The sequence below is a fragment of the Carlito syrichta genome, unplaced genomic scaffold (genome assembly GCF_000164805.1).
Source record: "Carlito syrichta isolate Samal-C Ts95f unplaced genomic scaffold, Tarsius_syrichta-2.0.1 Scaffold303101, whole genome shotgun sequence".
Taxonomy (NCBI): Eukaryota; Metazoa; Chordata; class Mammalia; order Primates; family Tarsiidae; genus Carlito; species Carlito syrichta.
Genome location: NW_007247197.1, coordinates 43,851 through 55,389, shown reverse-complemented (window position 1 = coordinate 55,389; position 11,539 = coordinate 43,851). Strand labels below are relative to the sequence as shown.

Below are 11,539 nucleotides of genomic sequence, written 5' to 3'. Positions count from 1 at the left end.
GCCCCTCCCCTGTAACGTCGTGCCCGTCATTTCTCCTCTGTCTGGGCCGCCACCCGGGGACTCCGGGGCCAAGAGCTTTCGCGGCCTTGACCTTGCCGGCACGCTGCAGCCCCGTGCCACAGGGGGAGGTCCAGATGGGGAGACAGAGCCCCCCGGATCCCCGCTAGGCAGAGGCGGGGCTCTGACCTTCTGCTCCTGCCCTGGGAGCCATGGCGTGTGTGTCCTGCCCTGAATCCCGGCCATTGCCCTGCACGGGCTGCACGGAGTCACAAGGGAGGGCCCGGGGCTCAGGCGGGCCCAGCCACTCCCGAGTCCCACGGGAGGCAGGTGTGGGGTTGAGCTGGGGCCCCTGGGGCCTGACAACCCCTTCGCCCCTAGACTCTCCTGGGAGAAGGTGGGGGGCCTCTCTGAGCTCTCAGGCCGGAGGCAGGGGGGGCCTGGAGGCAGGCGAGGGGAGACCATTCGAGGAGGCCAGGGACCCTGGCAAAGGGAGAGGTGCCCGCTCCCACCCTGGCCCCAGGATCCCGAAGGGAATACGGAGACCCAGAGGGCCGGGAGGGGCTGAAGGGGCCGGGGAGGGAGGGCGGCCGGGAGCGGGGCCGAGGCCGGGACTCTGCAGCCAGAGTGGGCTGTGCCCAGCGCCGCAGACCCATCCTGAGGCCTTCTCTGGGTGTGGCCGTGGCACGAGCACATGGACGTTTCTGGAACAAGCTGCCGCTTGACAAATGTGTCTGAGGGCTGCTCCTGGGGGCCTCTGGGCAGAGGAGTGGGAGGAAGGCTTTGTACCCCAAGACACCACCGGTGTGTGGCTTTGGGCAACGCGTGCACGTCCGTAGCCTCAGTTTCCTGATCTGTGAAGGGGGAAGAGTGTCCTTCCCGGGATTTTGTGACGGGAGAGTGGACCCAGTGTCAGCATTGGGCCTTGCGGGGGCTGAGCCCGGCTCCCGGGGATGTCTGTGCCCAGGGGCTTGTGGTCACAGTCACACACACACACACACACACACACACACACACATAAACACACACATGCTCACATACACACTCGCACACATACGCACACTCATGCACACACACACTCTCATATACACACATGCACAGTCACACTCCCTCTCGCACACTCTCACATGCACACTCACACACTTTTATATACACACGCTCACATGCACACACACACACTCATACACCCACACACGCACACTCTGACACACACACACTCACATAAACACACACGCTCACATACGCACACTCATGCACACATACACACTCTCATACACACACATACACACACTCCCTCTCGCACACTCACATGCACACTCACACACACTTTTATATACACACGTTCCCGTGCACACTCACACACACTCATACACCCACACACTCACACTCTGACACACACTCACGCACACGCTCACACACACACACACGGACTCACAATCACACACACAATCTCGTACGCCACTGACCAGATGCTGGGCAGGGCATTTCCTCATCCAGACACCCGTGACGGCCGGGAGCGGGGGGCGGGGTGTGAACGAGGTGTCGCTGTGGGGCGCGAGTGTGGACGGGGCGTCTTGTGGTCAGCCTGCTTCAGCACCCACAGAAAGTGTCGAGTCAGGAAGACTGACGGGAAAGGAGACGGGGGTGGGGAGGGCGCCTGGCCCTGCTCGGCAGCCTGCGCTGTGTCCGTGACACGGTGTCCTCCTGCCGGGAGAGGAAGCAGACCTGAGGCCGTCTCTGTGAGCAGGCCACACACCACCCACCCCAGACGAGGCCCAGACCCCTGCCCAGGTAAGGGCAGACGGCAGCTTCCCTTGCCTCTGCCTGAGACACGGCGCCAGGGACAGCGGGGCCGGCGAGGGGAGGGGGTCCCCGCTCCCTGCTTGGTCCTGGCTGGGCTTCAGAAGGGGCCCCGCCGCCATCCACAGTGGGGCCCCTGGAGGCAAGAAGGGGGCTCCTGAGGGCTGCGGCTGGGCCCTGGGGAGTGTGGATGAGGGACCAATCCCGCTCTCCCCCGGCTCCTTCCCCAGGATGGACCCGGGGCCCCACTCCCGGCCCCTCCTTGGACAAGCCCTGCCGTTGTTCCTGCTGCTGCTGCCCCTGGGGAGCCAGGCCAGCCCCGGCTGCTACGGGATCCCAGGGATGCCCGGCCTGCCCGGGGCGCCGGGGAAGGATGGGCACGATGGACTGCCGGGGCCCAAGGGGGAGCCAGGTGGGTCTGCGGCCTGGGCGGGGGCAGGGCAGAGTGTCCGTGGGGCTGGCCTGGGGGCGGGGGACAGCACTTGACGGCAGGAAGCGGTCAAGGTCTGGATCTTGCTGTGGGTCCGGCCCTCTGGTCCTCAGAGCCTGGATTCAGGCCCCCCAGAGGTGACCCCAGCCCGGCACCGGATCCTGACCCCACACTCCTGATTCACCAGCCATCTGTCAAACGGGTCTGCACACACACCTAGCCCTATGGAAGTCAAGGAGAGAAGGAAACGTAAGGGCTGACAGGCGTGGTCGGTCAGGGAGGGCTTCCTGGAGGAGGAAGCTGGAGTCGGACCGTACAAGACGGGTATGGTTTGGACAAGGGGAGGAGAATCTCAAAGAGGCTCAGATCATCAGGGTCAGAACAGAATCAGACACTCTGACTGGGTCGCACCAGACCGGGTGACTGAGGCGAATCTCTGACCTCGGTTTCCCTGTTGGTAACATGAGGGAAGTTGGACCAGGCCGGCTGTTGCGGGCCTGAAGTGGGCTGAGTGGGGCTGGGGGCCCTGGAGGGTGCAGCCCCCTTGAGGGGGAGACTTCTGCTCAGACGCTTCCGGAGGCTGGTGCAACCTGGGGCTTCATCTTGGGGAAGGATGCAGGTTTTGTGGGACACCGGGGCTTATAAATGTTCAGGGTCCCCTTCAACAAAAATAGTCCCAAAGGACAGGCACACACCTGGCTGCAGAAGTGGTGGTGCTTATGAAAGTCCACACATGTTACAAAACTGCGTTAGCATGACACACCCGTGCAAGGAAACCACGAGGTCCACATGGGCCCTGGGTGTTAGCGTGAGTCAGTTTCCCGGCCTTGCCAGGATGCTTTGGTTCTGGGAGATGCCCTGCTGGGGAGGGCCGGGGGAAGGCTCCTAGGGCCTCTCTGCTCTTTTTTATTTTCCAACTCTCCGTGACTCTGTAAATATTTCAGAATAAAAATGGGAAAGAAATTAGACACACAAAATGAGGCCAAGACCTTGAAGGGCTGATTCGAGGGAACGGAGCCTGAACCGAAGCTCTATTTCCGAGGAAACCTGCCTCCGACCTGTCTTCTGACTTTTGTCAGGCAGGTCTGAGCATCTTGACTTCAGGCGAGCTCTGGGTTTGTTAACTTTGGGCTCTAATGTGCAAATCTGAAAACACCATACGGGCCGAACAGCGGGTGCCTGTGGCCACCGGTCGTCTGTCCCCGGGCTGTCAGCTTCGGCCGCTGGTGCGCTCTGAGACCCCACCCCACTCGGGCCTCTCTGCTCACTCGATTACAGATGTGGAGACTGAGGCTGAGAGGCAGGGCTGTGCCTTGGCTGAGGGTGGGGGCAGGCCTGTCGGGAGCAGACTAGACGAGACACTCGCTCCCCTCCAGCCAGAGCCTTGCTCCCTGCACAGTGCTCCCAGGTGGAGAGGCCGCCAATGGGAAGCTGGTTCTCAAGACCGAGCCCCAGTCCCTCTTCCCGGCCCCCTGCCCGTCACCTTCTCTCCACCTGCTCTGTCCCCAGGAGTCCCAGCCATCCCCGGGACACGAGGACCCAAGGGGCAGAAGGGAGATCCCGGCACGCCCGGCCATCCTGGGAAGAACGGCCCCATGGGCCCCGCAGGGACCCCGGGGGTGCCCGGCCCCATGGGCCTGCCGGGGGAACCCGGCGAAGAGGGCCGCTACAAGCAGAAGCACCAGTCGGTGTTCACGGTCATGCGGCAGACCGCCCAGTTCCCGGCGGCCAACGGCCTGGTCAGGTTCAACGCGGTGGTCACCAACCCGCAGGGGGATTATGACACCGGCACCGGCAAGTTCACCTGCAGGGTGCCCGGCTTATACTACTTTGTCTACCACACGTCGCAGACGGCCAACCTGTGCGTGCTGCTGTTCCACAACGGCGTCAGGGTGACCACCTTCTGCGACCACAAGTCCAACGACAAGCAGGTCAGCTCGGGCGGCGTGCTGCTGCGGCTGCAGGTGGGTGACGAGGTGTGGCTGGCCGTCAACGACTACAACGCCATGGTGGGCACCGAGGGCTCCGACAGCGTCTTCTCCGGCTTCCTGCTCTTCCCCGACTAGGGTGGGCGGGGGGCGCTCCGGCCCCGTCCTCCGTGTCCCACATCCCCACCCGATGGACTCCTCCGGGAAGCCTGCCCTGCCCTCCCACCCGAGAATTCTCTCCCTCCTCTGAGCTCCTTCGGGAGTCACTGCTTGTCCCGTTCCTTGGACACTTAGCCAACACTTCCTGGTGCAGTCGTTAGTTTTTTTCTGGTATCGGAAGAGGTGGGGAGATAGACGGATAAATGATTCAAGCCATACACAGGCACGGTTTGTTCATCAGTGCCCATTCCTTGAACTCTGCGCCTCGACTGTGCATCTGCCACGGCTGTCTGCGGGCTCTGGGCTCGGGGCATCCACTGGTGCTTAGTAAAGCTGGGCTGCCAGCGTCGAGACACTTGACACTCTCTGGCCTGGTAGGAGAGAGATGTTCGGGTGTGGTGACGGGCCGCTGGAGGTCCCCAAGGGGTCGGCCGCTGTCACTTGTCTGGATGACAGGCACTGCTGTCATGAAAGGTATCCGAGCGGCGGGTTAACGGGGGTGAGCTCGAATTCCCAGGCCTGTGCTGAGTTTCGGGGGCAGCCTCCACAGTGGGGGAGGGGGTCGTTCGGGCTCAGGGGAGCCCCGTGCAGGCAAAGGCCAGGCATGCAGTGAACTTGTGCTGAACGGATGGGTGACTTGGGGTGACTGGTGAGTGCATACGCGGGTCAGTGAGTGACTGAAAGCAGAGTAAACACGAGTGTCTAAAAAGTTGTGATAGCTGACACGTAATGAGCACTTGCTTTGCACCAGGCATGTGCTAAGCGCCTCACACATATTAACCCACTTAATACTCAACCGCTCTCTGACACAGGCACAAGGGGGTGGGAGAGAGAACTGGCACCTGAAAAACCCGGAGACTCTGGGACCTCAGGGGAGCACCTACACCCACAGCTGCCCACTCACTCCCTGGCTGACCGTGAGGTTGCTGGTGGCTGGACCCCGCCAGCATGATCCTCACCGGTCGGCGGTGTGTGGCTGCCTGTGAGGAACTCGGCACCATTTGCCCTGCTGGGAGAGATGCCCACCTGCGATGACGGTCCGCGGAGGTCCGCAAGCATGGAGGCCCCTGTTGGGCGTTCCAAGTGCAAAAAGATGAAAAGTGTAACTTTCCTGCACAGACCTCAGGCCCGGATCCCAGTACCCAGCGAGACTCGGGGCTCACCCAAGCTGGAGGACCTTGGTCCCTCCCAGCCGTGAGCACGGCTTGGTTCCACAAAGCCCCCACGGAGTCGTGGAGGCACCGGCCAACTGAGATGGGCTGCAAGACCTGAGTTCTGCAGCCACCTCGTCCATGTGGGCTCCTGTTTGGGAAAGGGGCTGTGTCACACCTCCCTGCCCTTGTCCACGCTGTTCCTTCATCCTGTGGAGCCCCCGACCCGCTCACACAATTGTCCACCCAACTGGATAACACTCGCTCAACGGTCAGGAGTCACACAAACATCGCCTACCTCCATGAAGCCTTCCCTGATTCTCCCCACAGTGCCCTCCACAGATTTGACACAAATTCACGACTTTAGAGCCCAGGTTCCCAAATCTGGTGGTGAAAAACATTTACCACAGATGTGTTTAAGATCAAACACACACACACACACACACACACACACACACACACACACACACACTAACAAAACCAGATTTCTGGACCCAAGGCTGTCTTACAAAGGTTTGGGGAAGACGGGGCGAGGGGACAGTTTGCAAGGATAGCTACTGCATACGGTCCACCACCCACCCATGTGCAGTTAGTTATTTACCTGTGTGTCAGCCTCCCTGTGGAACGGTGTGTGGCCTGGACAGGGTCCTTCACACACGCCTGGCACTTGCGGGGGACATAAGAGGCGCATTGAATAGGAAGGAGGGAGAGAAGACACACACACACACACACACACACACACACACACACACACACGCACTCACACGCACTCACACAGGGAGGGCAGGAGGCACAGACTAAGGAACCTGCCAGACCCCCAAGCCCGGAGCCGCCCGGGCCCCCTCGGCCACCGCATAGCAGGCCGCCTGGCAGCACCGTGAATGCTACATCCTTCTCCTCACGCCTCTTTGGTTTAGGAAATCAATACTCCGTCTATGGAGGCCGTGGTGTCAGATCAGAAGCCTGTACTTGGATACGACAGTCCTGTACCGCGTTACTTTCCATAATCGCTTCCACGCTGCTCTCTCGCGGGGGAGCCAGGCCTTTGGAAACCGGCTTGTCTGCCGTGCCAGGGGAGGGGGTGCCAGGTTTTGACCGAGGAGGTTGGGAGGGGTGAGGTGTGGGGTAGGGCCAACAAGACACCCCAAGCTGCAGGGAATCCCATCCAGACCTTGGGAAGGCCAGGGGTTTGGGTTTCTTTATCCACTTTTTGCAGGGATCGAACCCTCTCTATCAGGGATGCAAGTCCAAAATGCCGTGGGCACAGAGACCAGTTGGCACCCGCTCCAGGGATACGGTCCAAGGACCCCTCGGCTTCTGACCCAAGCCTAAGCCTCCCCCAGCCCAGGCGAGCCTCCTTTGCTCCCAGGCTCCAAGAACCCACTGTCCCTTCATGTATGTAACATGGTTCCTTTGTTTGGGAGTGCCTAGCAAGGCTGGGCGCTCAGCAGGTCACCTTCCTGCTCCGACAGCAGCCCTGGAGGTAGGTGTCCACACCTCCCACTGACATACAGGGAAACTGAGGATGGTGCATGCACCTGAGGCCACAGCGTTGGAAAGAGGCAGAGCCGGGTTCCAACTTGGGGGTGGCCGACTCCAAAGTCCATGCTCTTAGCCCCTGCTGCTTTCCTGCTGTCAGTCTCACTGCCTCCGTCGCAGGTTCAAGGCCATCTTTCCCCACTGCCATCAGCCACCAAGGAGTGTGAGGTCCAAGTGACCTCGGAAACACTCGGCAGATCCTGCACCTGCAGCCCACTCTTGCCCTCCCCCCAGAATCCCCTGCTTTCTCCCCCTTTCCCGACCAGAGTCCCTAGGTCCATAGTCAGCCAAGCCCGGAGACCTCTTGGTTTCATCACTCTTGTCCCCATCACCCACTGCAGTTCACACTAAATCTTCGCCGATAGGACCTGCAGGCCCAGCACTCTTCTAGGTTCAAGCACGGATGTCAAGAGGGGTCCACTGGGCCTGGTGCCTGCCGGGGCCCCCCCGAGAGGACATCATGCTGCCCCAGACGCAGCTGTGGGGAGAGGCTGGCATCCCAGGGGTGACTTCCAGTCCTGCATCCACCCCTACTTGGACCATGGCTTCACAGTCACTTCTTTCTTGTGACATTTATCACAGGAGCAATGATGCCTTGTGCCACACATTTCCACGTGGTTCACACCCACTCCCGCAGCTGAGGGGCAGCCCCGCGGGCACAGGGCTCTCTCTCCAGGGCCCAGCACAGAGAGGCCAACACTAAAGATCTGTTAAATGGTGATGCCCCACTCTGGGCCTCAATTTCCCCATATATACAAAGGGGGTGAGGACCAAGTGACCACAGCCCCCTCCAGCCCTAACTTGGTGTGATTTTACCATTGACAAGAAGCAACAGGGCCCTGCCTGGGCCTATTACCGTCGTCAGCATCAAGCCTGGCCAGAGGGGCATGAATAAATAATGAGCAATCTGGAAAGTCACCATGAGATTATTTTCTGAGAACAGGGAAAGAGCAGGGGAACAGAATGGGGAGGGAACGGAAGACACGGGCCTGGAATGGGGAAGTCTGGACATGAAGTGGTATTAGCAGTCAGCATGTGCACGGCACTCCACAGCATATGCCCCACAGCCCTTCTCCCCCGTCAGTCCCCACAGTCTGTAGAGCAGGTGTCGCCATGGTCCCAGCATAGAGCTGAGGAGACTGGGCTCCCCTGGAGTCCCTTGGCTGAGAACATCTGGCAGAGCCGAAATATGCATCAAGGTCTCTGAGTCTCGCCCAGCGCTCGGCACCAGGCCAGCCATACTGTCACCTCTTCCCTGTGGAGGATCACGAGGTCTGGGGGCCTGGGCGGGCCAGCCGTCGGCTGTGGACACCCTGGGACCGCCTGTTCGCCCCACAGCTGCTGAGTCGGCAAAACCAATCTCGCCACCCGCCCATCCCATTTACAGTAAACCCATCTGGGCGGCAGAAATGGGACCTGAAACTGCCTGTGGACAGCAAGGGGGGCGGCGGGGGACGGGGAGATGGTCAGCTGCTTGACCAGGGGAGGGGATCGTCAGCGGGAAGCCCTCCCGCCTCTGCGGAAGGGAACTTCTGCTTTGGACCCAGGGCAGCAGGCCCCAGGCTCCTGGCCTCACTGCTGCTGGCCCAGCGGCGCCACCGGACACCAGCTTCCCAGGTGAGGTCAGGGCCTGGTTGGCAGGGCCAGCATGGCAGAGGATGGTGATTCCCTAAGTGTGCTAGGGTGCTTAACAATGCAGGCAGTTGGGCCCAGTTCCAGACCCATGGGATCAGGATCTGAGGGTGAACTGGGGGGGAGGGTCTGCCGCTACCTAGGGCCCAGGGTATGGGCAGACAGTCAAGCCAAAAATGGGATCCCGGGGCAAAGGGCTTGGGGGTCGCAGAGACTGGGCTAAGCCTGGCTTCTGCCTCTGATTTGCTACTCATCCTGGGCGAGCCTCCTGGGGGCTACAGGCCCCACAGAAGACTAAGATCCCGAGAGCTAAGTGCTCTCCCTGGCTCAGAAGATGTCCGCACACAGAGGCCAGGTGGGATCAGAGTCCAGCCCAGCACCGCCCAACACCTTGCTTCTCTGATGTCCTCACGGTCGGAAGAGAAGCAGTGTGACCCTTCCAAGGAATTAATTTGCTGTGCTGGTGTGGCTGTGGTGAGCAGTGAGGACTGAGTGAACACGGCGATGTTTGTGTGGCCGGGGAGGGGGTCGAGGCACCATGCCAGAGACCTTTTTCAGTCTGGGGCCATCCCAGTTCATCCTCCCGCCAGTCCTGTCAGGCTGAAACCAGCATGGCCAAGAGGCTTAGAGAGGCTCAGGCACTTGCCTGGTCACACAGCCGGGTAGCAGCAGAGGGGGAGGTCAAAGTCCAGTTGGCCTGACTCCAGATGGGGGAGAAGGGGCTATCGGGGCTGAAGGAGAGGGAAAGGTCAGAGGTTGGGGGTGGAAGAGGAGAGACGGGGCTAATGATGATGATGGGCTGGCGAAGGTGGGCCACAGTCAGGCCAGATGAGTTTCAAGTCCTGCCCCGAGTCTGAGACTGAACAGCCTCTGACACAGGCTAGAGCTCACATCTTCCCACTCCCCGCCACCTCCCGCTTCCCCAAGAGGCCTGAGTTCCATCAGGACCCAGCTCCCCACCCCCAAGCAGCGTGTCACAGCCTTCCACCCTGGGAGAGCCCTACCCCCAGGCCCTATCTCCTCAAGGACCTCCTAACTCAGCCCCTTTTCCCTCCTGTCCAGAATCTCAGGAATTCCTGGATGACGGTGACATCAACACAGTAGAGGGCACTGACCAAGCACTTCTGACCTGCCAGGCTCTGCGGTGAGTTGTAACACATCTGTCCTCACACCACCCACGGAGGGAGAGAGTGGCATCGCCCCCATTTCACAGAAGGGGAAGCTGGGGCCAGGGAGGCGGAGTGACTCTCCCAAGCAAGCCCCTTAACCGAGAGGTGGCAGAGGCCTGGCTGGAACCTGGCCGAGCAGCTGTCCTTGTGGCACTGGGGTCCCGCCACCAGGTGAATGTTTGCTGCCTACACAGCAACAACGGTCACAATGACAAAAACCACCTTCACCGGGCACTGGCCACGTGCCCCCCGGTACTTCCAGTGCGCCCTGTGTCTTAGTTCTTTTATCAGGCTGTGTGGCTCCAAAGCCTATGTTTTAACACCCAGGCACAGTGGCTCTTAACACTGAGTTTTAAGCTCCAGGGGAAGTGGGTTTGACCCTTACAGAGGCGTTTGCCCTCTCTGATCCCAGTTTCCTCACCTGGACACAAGAAGGCACCCGTGAATTCTTGGGGAACTGTTGTGAGAATCAAATTAAAGGAGCTCGTAGCATGTGGAATGTTTGGCCCCGATCATGGCCCCTGCTAAGTGTCCAACTTGTTTAAGTCGCCAAGTTGCTATTTTGTAACACCTAGCAAGAGTGAGGAATGAGGCTTGTTCAGATCAGTGGGACCATTCCCCTGAGGCCCTCTCTTCAGGTGACAGAGTTGACCCCGTCACCAGCAGATCCTGGTCACAGTCATCTCAGGGTTTCCCTCTTCTGGGCACCTGGCACACGGCGGCATCACTCGGGGCTTGAGTGATGACTCGATCAGGACTAGGCGGGGGTGAGGTTGAGTCTTCAGGGCACACAGGTCAAATGCCAGCAGGTTTTATGGTCCGGGGAGCCCTCTGCCTGCGCCCAATTCCATGTTGGTGCAGCCAGCATGAGGCAGGAAGGGCAGGGGTTTGGCCACAGCCCTGCCACTAACTAACTCACTTGGTGACTTCAGGTAGGTTGCTTTCTAGCTTTTGAGCCTCAGTTTCCTCCTGTGACGGTGGGAAATTCATCACAACCCATGTTTCCGGGTGTCGTGGGGATCCACCAACAGCAGCAAGAGTAGCAGAGCAACAATCCGGGCAGGAGCTCAGAGCATCCTGAGTCCTTCGCATCCAGACCTCACCTGGGCCCCCCACGGCTTCCTGGGGAGGTGGGCAGAGACCTCGCGGCTCTCCCGTTTTAGGAGCAGAAAACAGCTCAGCCTCTGTGGCCTGATGGGTCATGAAGGATGTGGTCTCGCTATGTGGCCCAGGCTGGTCTCAAACTCCTGGGCTCAGGCAATCCTCCCACCTCCTGGGTTCTTACGGAGACTTCATGAGGTAGCCATGAAGCCATCGGCCACTGGTGGTTAACTTTGCCATCAGCTCATCTCCTCGTCCCAGAGGCTGAAGATTGGAGCCGAAAGTCCCAATCCTCTAATCCTGTCCTGGTCACCCTCCCCTTCCCAGGGGCTGCCCGCCTTCAGTCAGTCATTAGCCTACCAAAAGACAGCACTTTGGTATTTCTCAGGCTCTTAGGAGTTGCATGCCAGGACCAAATACATATTTTATAATATCACATATGTTATTCAGCCATAAAAAGGAAGTGCTGATACAGGCGATGGCAGGACCACATCTGTCTTGTCCATCACTGACTCCCCAGCACCCAGTACTGGGTTTAGTGGAGAGGAGACCATCGGTGAACACGTGGGGGGAAGCAGTGGAGGGAGGGAGGGAGGGACGGATGGAGGGAGGGGTGGAAGGAGAGATCGAGGG

The 11,539-nt window shown here is 60.0% G+C and overlaps 2 protein-coding genes across 3 annotated transcripts in view; both read left to right on the top strand.

Moving 5' to 3' along the window:
- The first annotated feature begins 1,702 nt into the window (after positions 1 to 1,702).
- Positions 1,703 to 4,540, top strand: C1QC (complement C1q C chain). The gene is made up of 3 exons (XM_021712125.1): positions 1,703 to 1,788; positions 2,028 to 2,209; positions 3,737 to 4,540. The coding sequence occupies exons 2-3, from the start codon at positions 2,029 to 2,031 to the stop codon at positions 4,291 to 4,293; spliced, it is 738 nt and encodes a 245-aa protein (XP_021567800.1). The 5' UTR covers positions 1,703 to 1,788; position 2,028; the 3' UTR covers positions 4,294 to 4,540.
- A 4,014-nt stretch (positions 4,541 to 8,554) lies between these two features.
- C1QB (complement C1q B chain) overlaps positions 8,555 to 11,539 on the top strand; it is a 5,400-nt gene continuing 2,415 nt past the window's right edge. Inside the window, exons 1-2 of one of the 2 annotated variants that reach the window (XM_021712123.1) lie at positions 8,555 to 8,621; positions 9,699 to 9,780. The gene's annotated coding sequence lies outside the window, so the exon portion shown is untranslated. The remainder of the gene's footprint in view (positions 8,622 to 9,698; positions 9,781 to 11,539) is intronic. The other variant, XM_021712124.1, reaches the window with a different exon arrangement.

Coding starts and splice junctions, on each gene's coding strand:
- C1QC (XM_021712125.1), top strand. CDS start 2,029: ATGGACCCGGGGCCCCACTCCCGGCCCCTCCTTGGACAAGCCCTGCCG. Junction 2,210..3,736: donor GGGGCCCAAGGGGGAGCCAG/GTGGGTCTGCGG, acceptor CTCTGTCCCCAG/GAGTCCCAGCCATCCCCGGG.